This window comes from Castor canadensis, chromosome 1 (genome assembly GCF_047511655.1).
Source record: "Castor canadensis chromosome 1, mCasCan1.hap1v2, whole genome shotgun sequence".
Lineage (NCBI taxonomy): Eukaryota > Metazoa > Chordata > Mammalia > Rodentia > Castoridae > Castor > Castor canadensis.
This window is the reverse complement of record NC_133386.1, coordinates 91,532,973-91,555,330: the sequence shown is the minus strand read 5'-3', so window position 1 is coordinate 91,555,330 and position 22,358 is coordinate 91,532,973. Positions and strand designations below refer to the sequence as shown.

General features: G+C 41.4%; 1 protein-coding gene across 7 annotated transcripts in view; it reads left to right on the top strand.

Moving 5' to 3' along the window:
- The window catches only part of Lca5 (lebercilin LCA5), a 175,040-nt gene that overhangs the window by 135,217 nt on the left and 17,465 nt on the right, over positions 1-22,358 (top strand). For all 7 annotated transcript variants that reach the window (XR_012449838.1, XM_074079622.1, XM_074079609.1 and 4 more), the window contains one exon: positions 578-1,104. Coding sequence is in view for 6 of the 7 variants with exons in the window: in XM_074079622.1 (XP_073935723.1) it covers positions 578-1,104 (527 nt within the window). In the remaining variant the exon portion in view is untranslated. The remainder of the gene's footprint in view (positions 1-577; positions 1,105-22,358) is intronic.

Below are 22,358 nucleotides of genomic sequence, written 5' to 3'. Positions count from 1 at the left end.
TAACGTTTTTGATGGGTTTAATGGGTTCTCCACTTTTTTTAGAAGATTCAAAGCCATTCTTTCTTTCTTTCTTTCTTTCTTTTTTGGATGGTACTAGGTGTTGATCTCAGGGCTTCCCACTTGGTAGGCAGTAGGCAGGCACTCTATCACGTGAGCCACTCTGCTAGTCATTTTTGCATGGTTAATTTTGAGATAGGGTCTCACTTTATGTCCGGACCACAATCCTATTTGTGCTTCCCACTTAGCTGGGATTACAGATGTATTCCATCATGTTCAATCATTGGTTGAGATAGGGTCTCATAAACATTTTGCTTGGCCTGGTCTTGAACAGCAATCCTCCCAGTCCCTGCCTCCCAAATAGCTAGGATTACAGGCTTGAGCCACTGTACCTCTAACCCAAGCCACTCTTAAAAGAAACATAGTAAGACCTCTAAATAAAACTTGTTCTTTAAGTATTGTTAAGTACTTTGATATGCACAAAAATAACTGAAGAATGTTATGGACTCACATGTGCTTAGACGAATAATACTATATTTGGTATAGCTTTCATTTTACATTATTACTGTTTCTTTTTTAGTTCCTAGGAGAACAAGCCCTAAGGGTCTGCCAAACAAGGGAAACCGAGTGGGATTTCGTTCCCAAAGCCTCAATAGAGAGCCACTTCGGAAAGATGCTGATCTTGTTACAAAACGGGTTCTTTCTGCAAGACTGCTAAAAATCAATGAGTTGCAGAATGAAGTATCTGAACTGCAGATCAAGTTAGCTGAACTGCTGAAAGAAAATAAGGCTTTGAAAAGGCTTCAGTACAGACAGGAGAAAGCCCTGAATAAGTTTGAAGATGCAGAAAATGAGATCTCACAACTTATACTTCGTCATAACAATGAGATTACAGCACTCAAAGAACGCTTAAGAAAATCTCAAGAGAGAGAACGGGCGACTGAGAAAAGGGTGAAAGATACAGAAGGTGAACTGTTTAGGACAAAATTTTCCTTACAGAAACTGAAAAAGATCTCTGAAGCTAGACACCTACCTGAGCGAGATGATTTGGCGAAGAAACTAGTTTCAGCAGAGTTAAAATTAGATGACACTGAGAGAAGAATTAAGGTAAGATTTCTATGGCTTCTAACTGCTCTCTTGGGTGGTTTTTCATGGAGATTTCATGTGCTCTCATGAAATAGCATATGGCAGTTTGGCATTTGCTTAGGATTGAAAATATTTTAATTACTATTTTTCTAAGTAAGATCAGGAAAAATTTAAGATTGTATATTTAAGAGCAAGGGGACAAGAACATAAACATTAATAAGCCACATGTTTTATGACTCAGTCATTTTGGGGAAATATTCTATTTGATTATCTGATTGTTTCTCTAAAACTGAAAATAAGACTTTAATAACCATATATGAAACTGACCTTTTGAGGCCATTGTGTAAGAAACCCTATATGAATAATACTTTGTTTTATTTATGCATTTGTGACAGAAAAGTTCTAGTACATAAGGCATCTCTTGGGGCAGGTTTCGTCCCTACTTCCAAATAAAAACAGGAGAGTGGGTGGGAGGATATTGACTAACTAGTCAGAGAATACAGTAGAATTTTTTTTAAGTATTACATTCTGTGGAAAGAGAAAGGAAAGGGGTCATACTGCATGACTTTTACACTAGGAACTTAATATTAGATGTCACTTGGTAGCTAACAAACAGAGGACTAAGTCAGGTTCTACTGCTTAGAATTGACAAGTAGTTTGGAAGGCAAAGGTAAGCAAAAAAAGGTATGAGTATAATACCTGTATGAGAGCAGAAAGAAACTTCAGTTCTGTTTTCTAGAGTAGTAATGCCTTTTACATTCCCATCAGCAGTGTGTGTGTGTGTGTGTGTGTGTGTGGGGTCCAGTTTCTGTGCATCCTTGTCAGCATTGGATACTAACACTTTTTATTTTACCCATTCTAATAGGAATGTAGCACCTTCGTATTGTGATTTAATTTGCATTTTCCTAATGACTGATTGAGTGAATCATCTTCTTATGTGCTTATTCAATATCTGTAGATTTATTTATTTTGTTCATGGTTTTTGCCCATTTGCTAATTGAATTGTGCTTTTTTTTTTTTGTTGCTCTTTTGAGTTACCTTTCTTGATATAAGTCCATTTTCAGATATATAGTTCACAAGTACTTTCTCCCAGTCTGTAGCTTTTCTCGTCATCCTCTTCACAGGTTGGTTAAGAGGGAAATTAAAATTTTTTTGTGTTGTCCACTTTGTCAGATTTCTCTTTGATTGACTGTGCTTTTGTGTGAAGTCTAAGAGCTCTTGGCCTATTGCTCCTGCCCCTTGTCTGTTACCCCAAAGACTTTCTCCAGTGCTTTTTCTCAAGATTTTCAACCTTTATTAAAGTATAATTGATAAAAACATATATATTCAGGAGTGCAACTTGGTATTTTATGTTTTACATTTAAGTTCATGTTTATCTTGAGTTAATTTTTATACAAGGCATTGAAGTTTAGGTCAAGGCCTATGTTCATTTTGTCTGTGGAAGCCCAGTTGCTCCAGGACCATTTGGTGAAAAAGCTACACTTCCTCCATTGAATTACTTTTGTCAAAAATCAGTTGGACATATTTTCATGAGTTTATTTCTGGATTCTAGATTCTGTTCCATTTGTGTGTCTGTCCCCTTGTCAGTACCACACACTTTTGGTTATAGGCTCCATAGTAAACCTTAACACTAACTAGAATGATTCCTCTTAGGCTTTGTTATAAAATTTTTACTTATTCTAGGTCCTCTGCCTTTCTGTATAAATTTTAGAATAAGCTTGTCTATGTCTACAAACACATTCCTGGAATTTCTATAAGAATTACATTGAATGTAGATCAAGTAGTAAGAGAATGACATCTTTACCATGTGGAATTTCCCAGTTATTCACAGTGTGGCTATTTCTTTAGGTCATCTTTGATTTCCAAATGATCTCAATTCTTTCTGGGCAAAGGATTACTTTTAAACTTTTGTTTTCTAATTTCAAAGCTTTCTTCTGTTGTAAAAATTAATTTCATAAAGGGTCATGAATGTCTTAGACCCACAAAGCAAGCAGTTGGTTTCAGTCATTCACTTTCAAGTTTTAAGAGTATTGGGTTTATAGAAAGGAGAGACTGATGGGAGGGGTGAATATGATCAAAGTACATTATGTGCATGTGTAGAAATGCCACCGTGCAACCCCTTGGTTCAATTAACATACAGCAATAAAAACTTTAAAATCAGTATTGTGTTTATAAGCACTGTGTCTCAAAGTTTGATTGACAGAACTAAACTGCTTCCTTTCTGCTATAATTGAAATTATATTGAACCAGCATTAATACGCAGTTATGAACCTACTTCTGTTAAATTAGTAATTGCACTTCTACCATCACACCATACTAGCTTTCTTCTGAATGGGGTAGCCTCTGAAGCCCAACTAAGGTTAATTATTTTGTATTCTTTAGCTAACCTTTTCATATTTCCTAAACCCTTTGGCTTTTTTTTCCTTCTATTTTTGGCAGTGCTGGGGTTTGAACTCAGGACCTTATGTTTGCTAGGCAGGTGTTTTACCAGCCACACCCAGCCCTTTTTCAAATAAGGTCTTGAACTTTTTGCTTGGACCAGCACGAACCATGACCCTCTTACCTATACCTTCTGTGTAGCTGGGATTATACACACATACCACCATGCTCAGCTTGTTTTTGAGATGGGGTCTTGCTAATTTTTTGCCTGAGCCTGTCTTAAACTGCAGTCCTCCCAAGTAGCTGTGATTACAGATTGGAGCCACTATGTCTAGCCTTTAAAACATTTTTTATTTCTATTATTTGATGGTTTTCAAACCTTTGCTCCCAAGACCCACTTAAATCCTTAAAAATTATTAAGAACCTTTTCCTCCCACAAAGCTTTTGTTTGTGGGTTTCTCTATTTAGAAATTAAAATTGAGAACATTTAAATATTTCTTTATTTAAGTAGCATTATATATCATAAAATATTTTAATGAAAAGTATCTGTATTTTCCAAACCAAAAATAAATCAGGACAAGAGTGGCTCATTTTAACATATTTTTAAATTTCCTTAATGTCTGAATGTCTGGGTTAATAGAGGGCAGCTAGGTTCTCATATCTTTTTCTGTACTCGAGCTATTGAAATATGTTGCTTTGGTTGATAAGTATGAAGAAAATTGAGCTCTACACAGATACCTATGGAGTATTTTAATAGCCTTTACAGATAACTTAATATTCTTTGATGTTATGCTAAACATAATAAGTGATATATCTCAAGTTAGTTACAAAATGGAATTTGAAGCCATATCAGTGAACTTTTGTATATCCAGTTAAATTAAAACCTGCTGTTCTTTCATTTCCCTTGAATGCATGTTTTGCCAAGGCATGGTTTTATAACATCATGTGTTGTCCATTTAGAAAATACTTATTCATAGGGTTATGCAAATTTCTCAATGTTGGTGTATTTCCTTGTATCAGTGACATGTAACTTTTGGGGAAACCTCATTGTACTCTCATGACACATAAGTGAAAATAGCAAACAACATTATTCTAAATTAGTTATCATCTAGAACCTCCCCTCCCAAGTGTCACAGAGATCTGTAGGGTTTCCCTACCATTCTGTGAGAATCACTCTTTGGATATAAGTAGTTCTTTGTTAGCAACTTCTCATGTACAGTTTCTTTTAGTGACTACCCAGCTGGGCCTGGCCTCAAACAGGGGCTGGAGGTAAAGGTACTAATTCTGTCTTAACCCTTATAACAGAGATGAGACTTTGGGGTTGTCTTCCTGATCAAGGGTGCAATAGCAGATTAGTCATAGCCATGACCAACAGTATATCCGAAAGCACTGAGTTGTAATTGTTATAAATCTTCTAGGCTTTGTGAAAAGATCAAAAATGGAATTGCATGTACACAATTATTTAAAAAAACTAAACAGTAGGGTGTACATTTAATACATAAAAAAATCCAACTATCTTAACGTTAAAAATTCCCTTTATTCTGAGCTACCCCCAAGTAGTGGTTAAGTGTTTATTCTTGATAAAAAAATAATCTTTTTTCTTATTGTAAACTATATCAAACATAAGAATTGATTGTGTGCTATCTTTCCTTTTCCATTGGGCCAGGTAGGTGCATTTCCCTTCATCTTTCCCTGCCATACCTCACTCCAGTGATAGGGATAGGTATCTGCTCTAAAAGCTTTTCTGCCCTTTCATCCTTCAGAAACCCAAATCCATATGCCCTGCCTCTGCCTCACCTGCTTGTTCTGTGGTATATCTAACAAAAGAGCTAATTAGAACAGAGTAATGGAGGTCACACCAGCCCTTGTACTACTCTTACTTTGTGCCTGTCTTTTAAACCCCAGGTTTCAGTTACTTGTCTGAGGAATTGAATGGTACAATTTTTGAGGTGCCTTTCAGTCAAGATATCTTGTTATGGCAGGGTAGTCAGAGGAGAAACCAAGCGACACTCAGAGGAGTGGAGAACTCAGGTTTTTTTTTATTTTTACGCTAGCGGGCCCAGACGTGTACCAGTGTCTGAGCCCTGAACAAAGGATTCACAAGATATTTAAAAGGTATTGTAGGGCATCAGGTTACAAAGATGTGCTCAGGTCATGGTGTCCTAACCAGTGAGTTAGATTGTTTAGGTTAATTGGGCTGGTAGTAAGCTAGGAACCTAGTGTTGTTTAGATAAGAACAGCAGGGGAGACCTGCTTTGGGAAGTTTATTTACAAGTGGAGACAAAGAAGGGCAGGAATGGGTGCTTGTCTCTGCTTGGTGCCTCTTATCTCGGTCCTGAGCTTTTGCAGGGCTCTAAAGGGCAATTCCTCACAGCTCTGTCCGAGGTTACAGCTTTTAATTGAGTTTACCATGTTTTACAACCCTGTTCCAGGGCTATCTTCCTCTTCATTCCCCCCTTTTGATGCTTTTTCCACTTTTGGATAAGCATCAACACTAGACTTTAGAAATTCTATAGGATTCTTGTTGTCCCAAAGGCCTATATTGTGTCACTAAGAGCTGCAACTTTATCGCCTCCATCCGGGAGTTAATAAAGCGAGTTATGGCATTAAGAATGCATGGACCAAATATCAGTGCCAATAGAAGCATAAAGATAGGGCCAGATAATGGAACAAGCCACAATGCCCAGTTCCAGATATTGCTCCATCTGTTCCAGGAATTTGCTAATTCCTGCCTTCTACATGCGACCAGGTCCTGCAATTGCTGGGCCATATCCCTGACTATTCCCGACTGATTTACATAAAAGCAACATTCTTCGTTTAAGAAAAGGCAAAGCCCTCCCTTTTCAGCAGTGAGTAAGTCCAACCCTCTCCGGTTTTGGAGGACCACTGATGCTAGGGAGTCCAGTTGGTCCTGCATAGTTGTTATGGACTTTGCCACTTGCTCTATGTCACTTGTTAGCTCTACGGATAACTGATTATAGTATGTGGCTGATGAAGCAATTCCTCCTATGCCTGTTCCTATCCCAGCTGTTATCCCCAGTCCAATCAATAAGGGTATAAATTGGATAGCTCTCTTTGACCATGAGTGAGCTATTAAAGGCACAGGGAGGGTCTGATTATTGGGCACTATGTTTATTTGGGGGGTGAGGAATGCCAGTGTACAAATGCCCTTCCAGTTAGCTGGCAGGCACTGATAAGCAAGGGTCCCACAGACAAAAAAGATTCCCAGGCTGCTGCACCATAGCCGATCAACTGTACATCCATTGGCAGTAGCTGTACAGTTTTGAACTTGAGCACATTGGTCAGTAGTCAGTTCCCCAACCGAATAATATCCTTTTGAATTGTAGATACAACTGGGGGCTTTCTGGAATAGCTGTATATTTCTTACTCTGGGTTTTGTACTGGTAGAGTTGAGAGGAGTTTCATGCCCTCTCTGCTTGAGGAGGCTTACTGGGGTTGCTACATATTGGGGAGGACCTGAGGACATGCAGAGCTAGCAATCACCTGCCAATGGTGGGTTTGTAAAATTAAGGAGGCGGTGGGTTGCATTTAGCAGGTTGTACAGTTGAGGTTCCAGGTTAAGTTCCCCTGTCCCAGGGGGGAGCCTTAACGGGGACCGTGGAGGTGGCAGATCAATGTCTTCTATAGGCTCGTATCCGCCTAGGTAATCACCTGTGGGTGGCCCTTCCAGCTTTGTGACTCTCCCCTTAGTGAAATGATGTGGAGGAGGGGTGGAAGGGTAAGGTGCCCAGATATAATGGGGTTTGTTCCCTCCCCCGGTCATTTCATCGTTCCATGCCTTTAGGGTCCCCGTTTTTCTTCCAGCAAACTGTCTGTCCTATAGTGCCCTTGTTCTTGCACGATCCAGTCAGACCCACCAGATTTCCTTTATAGTAAATCGTTCCTCCCCTGGTGCATTCAGAGATTGATATGCTGCACACAGGTGACAGATACTGATAAAAGGTGAAGGCATACCTCAGTTTTCCCTGGAAGGAGAGCGGCCTTATGCAGGCTGAGCAGTCATCCTGGCCTCCCATTTGGACAACCTCAAAATGTATCAGAGTTAGAAGACAATAGCACACCAAAGACCTCATGCTCAAGGTTAGAATCTAGGCTACAAGCAACACCGGACAGTAGTTAGGCTCCCAACTATGAGGAGATAACAGAAAGCTTATAGTAACCTCTGGCCTAAGTTCCAATCCTGGGGAGCAGTGACAGCCAGTCCTAGAGCAAACAGTATAGCAACAACACTAATCAGCAGGATAGGGTATGGGTGACAGAAAAGGGGATGCATCTGTGTCCCGGTGGGCAAATCCTCAGGCTTCCACCGTGCGTTGACCAACCAGCTTCCGGGGTGTGGTTGGAGCAGGGCTGGAGGTCTCTCAGGCAGTGGTGCTCCGCTGCGACGTCCTCTGGAGCCTTAATCTGAGGGGGTTAGTTGAATCTTGGACTGCCTGCCAGTTGTTGGGGTCCACGGGAGTGGCAGCTTTCTTTATCCAGGAGTGGTGAATCCAAGAAGTGAGACCTGTAACCTTAACAGCTGTAGGAGTTGCTAATATGACTAGGTGGGGACCTGTCCAACTAGGTTGGAGCGGTTCCTTTTTCCAATCCTTTACCCATACCATGTCTCCCGGTTGGTGGGGATGGGCCCAGTTACCCATAGGGATTGGGGCCCTTTCTAAAACTTCCCGGGAAGTGTGACGCAGGGTTGTTCCTAAGGCCTGGAGATGTTGAGACATGTCCAGACTCCCAATTTGCCTGAGGTCCCCCCTGAGCCTGTTTATTATGGGAGGGGGTCTGCCATAGAGAATCTCAAAGGGTGAGTATCCAGAGGGTCTAGGGGTACAGCGTGCCCTGAGCAGGGCTAAAGGTAGCATGTCTACCCAGGGAGATTGTGTCTCTTGGCAGAGTTTGGCTAAGGTAATCTTAAGGGTTCAATTCATGCGCTCTACTTTCCCTGAACTCTGGGGCCTGTGCGCTGTATGGAGTTTCCACTTTATTTTTAAAATCTTGGCCAGGCTCTGAACTATTTCTGCCATGAAGGCTGGCCCATTATCTGACCCGATAGAAAGGGGAAGTCCGTATCTGGGGATAACTTCTCTTAAGAGAGCCTTTACTACCTCTCGTGCCTTCTCTGTGCGTGTGGGGTAAGCTTCAACCCATCCTGAGTAGGTACAAACAAGGACCAGGAGGTACCGGTACCCTCGACAGGGCTTGACCTCTGTAAAGTCCACTTCTAAATCCTCAAAAGGCATGGTGCCTGTAGTTTGTATTCCAGGGCTTGGCTTAGGCCCTTGACTCGCATTGTTTCGTGCACACGTGATGCATCTAGCACTCACTTGGGTGCACAGGGTGGGGAGCTTGGGAATGAAGTAGTATCTGTCCAATAGATTTTCCAGGGCTGTTTTCCCCAAGTGTGTTAGCTCATGCTGTTGTTTTACCAGAGCGACTGCTACAGCACTGGGAACAAAGAGCCTCTGGTCAGGCAACTTCCACCAGCCCCCTTCCTCTTTCATTCCCTTTTCATCTTTTGCCCATTGTTCTTCCTTTGGTGTAGTTTGGGGAGGGAGGCAGTTCCGGAGCCAGCAGAAGCTTGGCGGTCTGCTTTGGCACTTCGGGGGAGCTCAGTTCTTCTGCTGCCCTTTTTGCTGCCTGATCCGCCAGGCGATTTCCTCTACTAACACAGTCCATGCCCCTTTGGTGGCCTCTACAGTGCATGACAGCCACTCGAGACGGTTCCCAGACTGCTTCTAGCAGTTGGAGAATTTCTTCTTTGTTTTTAATTTCCTTTCCCCCTGCTGTCAGCAATCTTCTCTCTTTGTATATTGCTCCATGCACGTGCAAGGTGGCAAAGGCATACTTAGAGTCTGTATAGATGTTTACCCATTTTCCCTTTGCATATCGTAATGCCTGAACCAATGCCCAAAGTTCTGCTCGTTGTGCAGACCAGCTTTGCGGTAGGGCTTCAGCCTGTATAACGTTGTCAGCAGTGGTGGCTGCAAATCCGGCCTTTCATCGTCCATTCTGGATGAAACTGCTTCTATCTGTGAAAAGTTCTAGCTCCGGATCTGAGAGGGGAAGATCCATCAGATCTGGCCTGCTAGAATACACTTCATCCATCACTTCTTCGCAATCGTGATCTGGGAGCCCTTCTTCTGTTGGCAGGAAAGTGGCAGGATTTAATGTTTGTACAGTCTCTAGTCTGACTCGTGGATTTTCACATAGTAATCCTTGGTAGTGGGCCATTCTGGAGCTGGTTAGCCATTTGTGGCCCTGTCCATTCATTAGAGCTATGACCGCATGAGGAACTTTGACATTAATGTCCTGTCCGAGAGTGAGCTTGTCAGCCTCCCTGATTAAGGTTACTGTGGCTGCCAGGGCCCGGAGGCATGGGGGCCACCCAGAGGCCACTGGGTCCAAGCGTTTTGACAGGTAAGCCACTGGACGTTGCCAGGGCCCCACCGTTTGGGTGAGGACCCCCAAAGCTGTGTGGTTTTTCTCACAGACGAAGAGATTGAAAGATCGTTTTACGTCTGGCAGCCCTAATGCAGGGGCGCTGGTCAACAGCCTTTTTATTTCCTGGAAAGCCTTTTCTTGTTTGAATCCCCAGTTTAGAGGGTCTTTTCCTGAGCCTGCTGTGGCCTCATAAAGTGGCTTGGCCAGGTCTGAATATCCAAGTATCCATATGCGACAGAATCCTGCCACTCCCAAGAATTCTCGGACCTCCTTCTTGGTCTTTGGCTGAGGGATGGAGCAGACAACCCGCTTCCTCTCCGGACCCAGGGCACGCTGTCCCTCTGAGATGATGAATCCGAGGTATCGGACCTCTTGTTGGCAAATTTGGGCCTTTTTCCAGGAGACTTTGTAGCCTGCCTCGGAGAGTCTGGCTAGCAGAGCCTTCATCCCTTCCCAGCACCTCTCCCGGTCATGGCTTGCTAGGAGCAGATCGTCCACGTACTGAAGCAAAGTGCAACTTGGATTTTCTTCCGGGAACGTTGACAAATCTGCTGCTAGGGCTTCCCCGAACAGGGTAGGGAAGTTCTTGAAGCCTTGGGGAATTCTAGTCCAAGTCATTTGTGTTTTCCTTCCAGTTTGGGGGTCTTCCCATTCAAAAGCAAACAAGGGCTGACTAACTGGTGCCAAGCGAAGACAGAAAAAAGCGTCCTTTAGGTCCAAGCAAGTGAACCAGCTGGCTTGTGGTGATAGGAGACTCAGGTGAGTGTAGGGATTAGGGACTACTGAGTGCAGCGTGATAACAGCATTGTTGACTGCCCGCAGGTCCTGGACAGGCCGGTAATCTCCTCCCCCTGCCTTCTTGACTGGCAACAGCGGGGTGTTCCATGGCGATTGGCAGTCGATTAATATTCCTGCATCCTTCAGCCGCTGTAGGTGGGTCTGAATTCCTAGGCATGCTTTCCGTGGTATTGGATACTGCCTCTGTCTGACAGGGAGAGCCCCAGGTTTGAGTTCTACCATTACAGGTGCATGATAGCGAGCCAGGCTGGGGGCCCCATTCTCAGCCCAGACATCAGGAAACTCCTCCAGCAGGCAGATGGGCTTCACCAGGCCCCCCTTTTCCTGGTGGTAGAGTTGCCATTCGTCTTCCGTGGGCATGGTCACTGCCATGATGAGGGCGTTTAGTCCCCTCATGGTGAGGTTTGCAGGCCCTCCCTGGTTGAAGGTGATTTGGGCTCCGAGCTTTGTTAGTAAGTCCCTTCCCAGCAGGGGAATTGGGCATTCTGGCAAATACAGGAACTCATGAGTCACCTCATGCCCTCTGAGTTGGCACGTCCGGGGTCGGCAGAACTGCCGGGCAGTCTGAGTGCCAGTGGCTCCAATTATTGTTGCTCTGCGCTGGGTGAATGGGGCTACTGGCTTAGTGACCACGGAATGCTCCGCGCCTGAGTCCACCATGAAGATTATTGGTTGGCCCCCCACTTTCATTTCGACCGTGGGCTCTCGGGGGCCTAGTAGTAGGGAGCCTGGTCTTTCCTAGTCTGATCCAATTGCTGCTAGGCCAATGAGATCTTGGGCCTCCGGTTCAGGCTGCCATCCTGTCTTCTTTCCCGGAGCAATCCTGTTAGGCTCCAATGTTGTCCTCTTGCGACGGGGACATTCATTTTTCCAGTGACCAGTCTCCTTGCAATAGGCACATTGGTCTCGCTGGAGTGGGGTTCTCCCATTGGATCTCCTCTTCCGTGGTGGACCTGACTGCTGAGTTGGGTCTGGCCTCCCCAGTGCTGCAGCCAACAAGGACACCTTGGCTTTCATTCTTTTATCAACTTCCCGTTTTTCTTCATTTTCTCGGTTTACAAAGACTTTGTTCGCCACTTCTAACAGCTGGGTGGCATTCATCCCAGCGAAACCTTCAAGTTTTTGAAGTTTTCTGCGAATGTCAGCATATGATTGAGTCACAAATGCTGTATTGATCATTTGTTGGTTTTCTGCCGCTTCTGGGTCGAAGGGAGTATATATTCGGAAGGCCTCACAGAGTCTCTAATAAAAATCAGTTGGGGTTTCCTCTGGCTTCTGGATAACTGCTGCAATTTTGGACATGTTTGTAGGTCTCTTAGCTCCAGCCCTAAGCCCGTGTAAGAGGGCAGCACAATATTGAGTAAGGTCACCTCGTCCTTCTGCTGTATTGAAATCCCAAGTGGGTCGAGCATCAGGGACTGCCTCTCTTGCCCATGCTTCTGCATCTAGGGTTCCTGCTGGGGCTTGCCCTTGGAGCCAGTGGCGGGCCTCTGTCAGAATTCGCCGCCATTCTTCTGTATTGAAAAATGTTAGGAGGATCTGCCAGCAGTCATCCCAAGTGGGTTGATGGGTCTGGAATATGGATTCTAGGAGATCAACCATAGCCTGAGGTTTTTCTGAATATGACGGTGTATGATTCCTCCAATTTAGGAGGTCAGTCGAACTGAAGGGCTGGTAATAAAGGATTGAGCATCCAGGCTGGACCGTGCCATTAGCATCAACCTGCTGCGGCCCTTGCATCTCACGGAGAGGCATCTGTAAGGCCCTGGCTTGAGGGGCTGGTGCCTGAGACGAGCAAAGGCAGTGGCTCAGGGACTGTGGACTCAGACTCCAAGCTGGGGACGGTTGTGGGACATCATTGGGACTAGGACACTGTTGGCGGGGCAGAGAAGGGCTCACTGAGGGTGGCGGGCTGTCTGGAAAAGGTGGCACTGGCTGCTCTGATGGTGGGGGTGCTCTGGGAATGTATGGCGGGGGCACCGGCAGCTCATCTTCTGGATCCTCTTGCAGAACAGGTTTGGTCACACTCTGGTCTTTAGGCTTTATTGCCTGGGCCACGAAAAGTCTGCTCTGTCCCTTTCTATTTGCACAGAATCGGATCCAGGAGGGCATGGTTTGAGCCACCTGGAGCCAGGAGTCAATATATGGAAACTGGTCGGGGTACCCAGGGTTTCCTATTACAATCTGATAAATGGCTCTGACCGTAGAAAAATCTAGAGTGCCTTCAGGGGGCCAGTTGACCCCAAAAGTGGGCCATTCTGACTCGTACAGTGTGCGCAGCCTTCCAGGAGACATTTTAATCCCATAATCCCCTGCGAATCCCTTCTTAAAATGTTTAAGCATACACTCCAGGACTGTAGGTTTTGAAGAACCTCCACCCATGGCAATTAAAGTATGTCTTATTTCCACCCTATGTATTCCCCCCTGTGTCGGTGGCGCAAAGACAAACAAGGGTGGGTGCCCCTTCAAGGGAAGGGACCAATCAGATGTCTGTCTGGCCACGTCCCGAAGGAACTTTGGTGCCTCTTAGCATTAATGGCGGGGTCAGCCTTGTGACTCTGGATCGGGGGATGCCCCCGACGCCGCCCTGAGCCGTATGAGGTTCACCACCGTACCGCAGAACAGACCCACTTGGACCCCGTAGCTTTTCAGCCGTGGGGCCACAAACTCGAGCCTGAAGCGAGGACGAATCAGGCCACTCACTCACTCACACATTCACTCTGAAGTTATTACAGTTTTCCTTCCCCCCTTCTTGGAGGATTCCCTGACCTGTGGAACTCCTCTCGGAGGTTCCTGGGAGTGGATCAAGCTCCCCTTCCGTCCAGTGGGATGGGACCTGACTTAGGACTGATTTCCCGGGGTTGATGCTTACCAAGTCCGGACGAGGCTGCCAGATGAGTTGGTCCACTTCTCTTTGGAGTCCAAGCCGGGCCAAGACTGCTCAGAGAGATGGAGTGCCACTGGGCCGAAGGAGGACCCGGAATACCATCGGGTGGCGCGCCACCTCGTTCAGTCCTGTGTCCCTCCCTACTCCAATGCAGCCCAGCTGCCAGCTGGTGGCACAAGGGTCCAGTCATTTGTAATCTCGCTGGGGCCTCCAAGATGTTATGGCAGGTAGTCAGAGGAGAAACCAAGCGACACTCAGAGGAGTGGAGAACTCAGGTTTTTTTTATTTTTACGCTAGCGGGCCCAGACGTGTACCAGTGTCTGAGCCCTGAACAAAGGATTCACAAGATATTTAAAAGGTATTGTAGGGCATCAGGTTACAAAGATGTGCTCAGGTCATGGTGTCCTAACCAGTGAGTTAGATTGTTTAGGTTAATTGGGTTGGTAGTAAGCTAGGAACCTAGTGTTGTTTAGATAAGAACAGCAGGGGAGACCTGCTTTGGGAAGTTTATTTACAAGTGGAGACAAAGAAGGGCAAGAATAGGTGCTTATCTCTGCTTGGTGCCTCTTATCTCGGTCCTGAGCTTTTGCAGGGCTCTAAAGGGCAATTCCTCACAGCTCTGTCCGAGGTTACAGCTTTTAATTGACAGTTTACCATGTTTTACAACCCTGTTCCAGGGCTATCTTCCTCTTCAATCTGATAGGTCCAAAGTCATACTTAGGCCTTTCATGTACCTAAAGTGTTTTTAGCATGATAAACCCTTATTCCCACCACCACCAAAATTAAGTCCCTATTTCATCTATTATCAAATGTTGGAGAGATGAAAGATTCCTAATGTTGAAAAAAAATGAATTCCTTGTAAAGTAAAATGTCATTCACTGAGAACCTCCTAATGTTTTACTATATTTTATTATTTATGTACATATATTTTTTTTTACCATTTCTGGAGGTAATTTACAATGAAATTATAAGATCAATAATTGAAAGGTGAAGTTTAAAACAATTTTAAAAATTAACTTTGGAGGAACCTCAGAAACTACTCAGAACAATTTATTAAAGTAATTTTGTGTTAATACTTAATAATTTTTCTGTTGAAATATTAATACAAGCACCAAAAAGCACTTAAAAATTCAAATAACATAAAGAGATATGAAATGAGACATCAGTTTCCTTTCTGTCTATGCTATGTTTGTAGGTCTCTTCCCAAGAACCAATCAATGTTAAGAAATTGTCTTGTGCAAGCTCAGATCTGTTTACTAATGTTGTTCTTTACCACAGATAGGAGTATGCCAAAGGCATTGCTCAATATATTTTTTTCACTGAAAAGTATATTTTCACACTTCTTACACAGACATACATACACATATTGTTTCACCCCTCTCTAAAACACATGTCATATATACACACAAAAGAGTCAGTCTCGTGCTTTTTAAAAGCTACGTATTATTCTATTGTGCACATGTAATATGATGAACTTTTTAAATGTATATATCGATTTCTCATTTTCAGTCAGTATAGAAGACACATGGCTTTAAACATGAAAGAGAGAGAGAGTGTGTGTGTGTGTGTATATGTGTATGTGTATGTGTATGTGTTAGTATAGTGGAAAATTTCTAGAAGAGAAAGTCCCTGGTTCAGTAAATCATTTTTTTTGTTATGTACTAATATAAGATTTCTAAAGAATGCTCCTGGCTAATAGTGTTTCTTGGAGTAAAGTTAAAATTTTCTATTTGGGGAGGACTAAGTTGGCCTTTCTTTCGGTTTGAGAGTGAATGATACCGAAGCATAAAGCATCTGTATATGAATATAGTAAACAATACACTGTAAGATGTTGAATAACAGGGGAGCATGGTGACAAAGAAAGAATAAATAGTAGATGGAGTTAATCCAATTAAAGTGCGACATAGTATAATACATATATGTGTGAATTACCAAGATTTTCCAAAAACCCCCTTGAACAATCAATATACACTTTAAAAAATGAAGGACAGGAAGGTAAAACAAGTCTTGTCAAGGGTGGCTACCAGTGGGAAAGGGGAGGATAAATGTAGAGGGTGAAGGAAGGGGAATATGGTGAATGTACATTGTATAACTGTATGAAAATAGACAATGAAACCTGTTGAAATTGCTCTAGAAAGGGGGCAAAGGACATGAGGGAGAAACATGAAGGGGACAAATCTCATTAAGATGCATTGTAAGCACATATGTAAATGTCACAATGTATCCCACCATACAAATATTATATGCTAATAAATAAAAAAGAAGTAAAACAAAAAAGACTTCAAAGCATTTGCATTTTTACATAAGCAACTTTTTATGGAAACATTGATGGACTTTGCCAGTTGAGTCAAAAATTATTGCTTTGGAATTTAAGTTAAAAAATTTGTTCATATCTTAATTATGTTGTTAACTAATACCTACCTCTTACTCTATAAGTTCCCAATTAAGTTGGAATTTTACACATAAAAACACACACACATTATGTAAGCAAGGTTCAAATGCTGGTCTGATACCATGCTAGCTTTATGATGTAATATACCACTTATTTTATCTGAACCTCAGTTTCATTCTGTAAACTTAGAAGGGGTGATAGACAGTGTTAGAAGTGAAGTTCATAATGAGTGTGGCCAGTGCCTGGTACTTATCAGGTACCTAATGAAAGAAGGAAGCGGGGTGTATGAGCACAGACTGGCGACACACAGAGGAGGCATACTATTAGCTCACAAGTTTGCTTGTAATACATGGGTAGATGTCTTATTGTTTCTTCATAAGAGACACATAACTAATAAATGAGCTCATTCCAGATTCAGAGGAATTATACCCTCAGGATGGAAGAAACTGGCAACCAGTGTTTTCAAAAGTGACAGTTCTGGATGTTAGAAATTATAAATTAGTGAACTAGATGCTGGTATCTATCAAAAATTTTTAGCATGTTTTAGAAAATATTGTTCACTTAGAATTATTCTTTTTTTCCCTTTTTAGGATTGCTAGATTGGTATATGAAGATACAACAGAGTAGATATACTTACTATGTTCTCTTATGTATGTATACTATACACTTATATTCATCACTATATACCATGAATATAGTATATATACAATATACGTTTATATTCTATAACTATGTTATATCTACTATGCTCTGGTAGATAAATGTTTGTGATATGATAGGTATCATTTAGATAGTGTGTAGTAAACATAGTAAATCACATTTGTTTTTTAATGGAGAAGTGTGGACTTGTTGAAAATAATGTTAGAAAACTTTACAGTCAATTCTGTAGCAGATAACAGCTATCAACTTGGAGAGATCTTTAAGTGGATACTTTGGGGTACCATCTTGGGCTCTATTTCTTCTAGTTTACCAGTGAATTTGACCAGGCACCTAAAGGGCAAGAACAAATCTTACTTGATTTTGTCTTTGTGACATTTGATATATATACTGTCTTGTATAGAATTAGTGTTTCTTAAAAAAATCAACAGATGGATGGATTGATGGAATGAAGTGGTATTCATGACAGGTTCAGAAATTGGAGGGACAACTAATTTGATGGATGACAAGGTCAAGATTGAATTGATCTTCCTAGGCTCAAAATCTGAGCCCAAAAAAGCAAGATAAAATTTAATCAAGTTAAATCTTCACTTTAAAAAAGTCTATTTTGTATACACATGTGAGTAAATGTAAAAACGATAAAATAAAAAAGAAGTAAAAGGGTTAAAAAAAAAGAGAGAAGGAAGGATTTATTTTTGTGTGGTGAGCGGATTAAAGCCTATGAGAACTGGACACAAGCAAGGCGAGATGCAGTTAATTTCTTTTACCTGTAGGCCAAGATAGGCACAGCCCCGGATACAAAACAGGGAAAGGCAGGTCTCCTAAGCTGTGTTCAGAGAAGGAGGAATGCAGGTTTCTCCTGTTGCAATGTCATGCCCCTCCCCATGGTTCCACTCTGTTTGCTGGTATAAAAGACCCCTGGAGGAGGAAGAGGGGCTTTTGGCTTTTGGGGCTTTACTTTGGGCTTTTTGGGCTTTTGCTTTTGGGGGCTTTACTTTGGGCTTTTTGGTGTGGGAAGCCTTTGGAAGGGAAAAGAATTATTGAAGGGAAAATGCTAAAGGGAAAAATTGCTGAAGGGAAAATGCTAAAGAGGGGTTGATAGAAAGTCTGCACTGAGAACTTTATCATAGGCTTCAGAAAGCAAAGCTGAGAAAGAACTTCATACATAGGCCTTAGGAAGCTAAAGCCAAAGAAAAGCCAAAGAGAACATGGGACAGTGCACAGTGCAAGTCTAAGAACCAAGACTTTAAGAGTTATGCATGTGCAGGTTGTAGGCATGGCTGTTTTGCAAGTTTGTAGCACTGAGGCTTTAGGAGAGCTAAAGAGAGATGGAAGAGTGCAAGCCTGGGGGCAAAAGACTTTAAGAGCAATTGAGCTAAAGATAAGCAAAGAGCAAACATGGGGCAGTGTGAGCCTAAGGAAAGAGGTTTTAAAGAAGGCTTTAGAAGCAAGGCTTTAAAGAACTGCAAGGAACAAGGCCTTAAAGAATAAAGATAGAGAAGAGAAGTAATGAGGGTTGTGCATCTCCAGCCAAGCATACAACAACACAGCTGACCCCAAATTTCTTTCCATCTGTCTATCCTGTATCTTTTCTAAAATCTCCAGTGTCCAGTCCCCCCCACAGTTAAGCCCAGTTAGGTCCAGTAATAACCAAGAAGCGTGAGAAAAAAACCTCACTCCAGAAAGGGAGGGAATGTGAGAAACAGTGCCCCCTTCATTTAGGTGCGTATTTTTAGAGGTTTCAGTCCATCCTGGCAGGAAAGGGGTAACATAGCAGGGGAACTTGCATGTGGTGGCCAAGAACGAAGAGAAAGAATGCCTGCACTCCATCTATCAATTTTTGCTTTTATTTCCTGTGCTTTTAGAGTCTTATCAAGAAAATCATTGCCTGTGCCAATACCTTGAAGTATTTCCCCAATGTTCTCCTCCAGTAATTTCTTTTTTTTATTATTATTCTTTTATTCACATGTGCATACATTGTTTGGGTCATTTCTACCCCCTCCCCCCTCCCCCACCCTCTCCCCGCTTCCTCCCTCAATTCCAGGCAGGTCCTGTTCTGCCTTTATCACTAGTTTTGTTGAAGAAAAGAGACAAGCCTAATAAGGAAGAAAAAGTGTTTTTGCTAGTTGAGTTGGGGATAGCTATACAGAAATATTCCTAGCATTGCTTTTGTGTGTACATGTGTTATGACCCATGTTGATTCATCTCTAACTGATCTTTACCCTGGTTACTGATCCCCTTCTCATGATAACCTCTGTTGCTTTAAGGTTTCTGTATTAGTTCCTCTGGAGTGGGGACATCAAACGCTTTCATGTTTTGGGTTTTCTACCAATTTCTATATTACCCAAATGTGCTCTCCCCTTGTCATGTGGTCCCAGTCCAGCCACATTGCTGCATTTGCCCTAGATCTAAAGTCTGTATATGAGGGAGAATATACGATTTTTGGTCTTCTGAGCTTGGCTGACCTCGCTCAGAATGATGTTTTCTAGTTCCATCCATTCACATGCAAATGATAAGATTTCATTCTTCTTCATGGCTGAGTAAAATTTCATTGTGTACAAGTACCACATTTTCTTGATCCATTCATCAGTAGTGGGGGCATCTTGGTTGTTTCCATCAGTAGTGGGGCATCTTAGTTTTTTCCATAACTTGGCTACTGTGAATAATGCTGCAGTAAACATGGGTGTGCAGGTGCCTCTTCCTCCAGTAATTTCTGACTTTCATGTCTCACATTAAGGTCTTTGATTCATTTTGATTTGATTTTTGAATAGGGCAAAAGGGGTCAATTTCAGCCTTCTGCATGTAGATATCCATTTGAAGAAGCTGCCCTTTTCCCAATGTTTGGTTTTGGCATTCTTTATGAAGGATCAATTGACTGTAGATGTTTGGGTTTGTTTCTGGATTCTCTATACTGTTCTATAGTCTATGTGTCTGTTTTTTATGCCAATACCATATTGTTTTTGTTACTACGACTGTCGTATGCCTTGAAATCAGGTATTGTGATGACTAGCTTTGCACTTTTTGTTTAAGATTTAGAGTCTTGTGATTCCATATTAATTTAAGAATTTAGAGTGTTATTGATATTTTCATGTGAATTGCATTCAATTTGTGATCACAACTAACAATCGTTAGTTTGGACATTATAATAGTATCAGTAATTCCAATCCACAGGTAGAGAGGTCTTTTTCAGTTTTTTTATCAGTGTTTTGTAATTTTCACGTAGAAGTCTTTTACTTCTTAAGTTTATTTTTTGTGTATTGTGTATATGTGTGTATATATCATGGATGGAACTGCTCTTATTTCTTTTTCAGTAAATTATGTGTAGAAAAGCTACTGATGTGTATCTCAATTTTGTTTCCTATAACTTTTCTGAATTTGTTTATCTGTTTTAGAAGTTTTCTGTGTATAGAATCATATCATCTGCAAATAGGGGTAATTTGGTTTCCTATTTTCCTTTTTTGTATTCCTTGTATTTCTTTCTCATATACAATTACTCTGACTAAAATTTTAGTACTGTATTTAATAAGAGAGCACTGAGAGTGGACACATTTGCCTTGTTCTTGATATTAGAGGAAATGCTTTCAGTTTTTCCCTATTCGGTATGATGTTGTCTATGGGTATATTATAATAGCCTGTTTTATATTGAAGAATCATCCGTATATACTTGATTTGTTCAGGACTTTTATCCTGAAGGGATGTTGAATTTTATCAAGTATTTTTTCTGCATCAATTGATTTGTTTGTTTGTGTGTTGTGGTGCTGTAGATCAAACCCAGGGACTTGTACATGTTTCTGTATCTGTTAAGGTAATCATATGATTTTTACCTTTTATTCTATTAATGTGATGTGTTATGTTTATTGATTTGCATAAGCTAAACTATCTTTGCATCCCTCACATGAAACCACCCTGATTATGGTGAATGATCTTTTTGATGTGCTGGTAAATTCTACTTACTAGTAAAATGGTAAGGGTTCTTATACTGTGTTCATTAGGATATTGGTCCATAGTTTCTCTTATTGTTGACTTCTAGTTACACTCCACTGTGATCAGAAAGGACAAAGGATATGATTTAAATTGGTTTGAATTTGTTAAGACTTGCTTTGTGGCTTAATGTATGTTAAATTCTAGAGGACATTACATACACTGAGGAAAAGAATGTATACTCTTCAGCTGTTGGATGGAATATTTGGTAAATATTGATTAAGTGAATTTTATCTATAGCATAGTTTAACTGATGTTCCATTGCTTGTTTTTTATCTAAATTAGACACCTATTTTTGAGAATTTGGTATTGAAATCTCCTCACTATCATTGTATTGGAACCTATCTCTTCCTTTAGGTCTAATAGTGTTTGTTTTATAAAATTGGATGATCTGACATTAGATTCATACAGATCTATAATCAGTTTCTTGATGAATTGATCCTTTTATCATGATGTAGTGACCTTTGTCTTTTCTTGCAATTTTTGTCTTTAAGTCTATTTTGTCAGATATACATACAGCTTGCCCTACTTGTTTTAGTGTTCCATTTGATTAGAATATCACTTTCTATCCTTTCACCTTCAGTGTGTATGTTCTTACTGGTGACGTGTTTGTGTATTGTTGACTCTTATTTTTTAATCCATTCAACCACTCTACCTTTAAGTGGAGAATATAGTCTATTTATATTCAGAGTTACCATTGAAAGATATCTACAAACTTATGCCTGCAACTTTGTTGATTTTCTCGTAGTTGTTTTAAATATTCTTATTCACTTCCCCTTTGTAATTTGATGGTTTACTGTTATTGATGTTTGATTCTTTTCTATTTCTTATTTGTGTATCTACTCTTCTAGTGGGATTTGTTTTCTTTCCTCCTCTCCTACCTTTAGATCTACTAATTATGTGGACATTTTGTTTCATTGTGTCCCAAAAATATTGAATAATCTACATTATATTTCTTTCTATCTAAATGTATTATTTCAAAACCTGTCTTGAGCTCTGATAGTCTTTTTTTCTCTTTAATCTAGTCTGTTGTTGAAGCTTTCAACTGACTATCTTATCTGATTTATTGTATTCGCCATTTCTAAGATCTGATTGGTTCTTTTGAAAAAAATGTCTATCTCTGTTGAATTTCTCATTCATATCCATCATTGCTTTCATAATTTCATTTAGCAGTTCATGTATATTCTCTTGGATCTTATTGAACTTTTTAAAAATCAATTCATTTGAATTTTTTATAAGGCATTTCATCCATTTCTCTATCTTTGGAGTCTTTTAGAGTCTAGGAGATACCATATTACCTTGTTTCTTCATATTTCTTGTGTTCCAATGTTGAGATTTGATCATCTGGTGAGATGGCTATTTCTACCACTTTTATGAACTTTATAGTAAGTGACTTTCTTCTAAAGGTGTGTATTAAGGTGCAATGTTAAGATCATTTCCAGGTGGGCACTGCATATAGTCTCCTTGTATGTTGTTTGAGTATGCTGAATGAGATCGAGCACAGTGCATATTGTATCAGAATGCAGGTTACTCAAGAGTAGAGGGATGCTAACACTTCTTATAGGTATAGTGTAGACTAAAGAGTATATGGGGTTGGGGTGCATCCTCTGTAGCTACACCTGCAATGGGAGGTGGCCCCTATCAGGTGATGGGAGTTTCCTCCAGCACTGTTGATATTGGCCCTTTTACTTATAAGGGTTCTGGCACTGGCTGCACTAGTAGTGG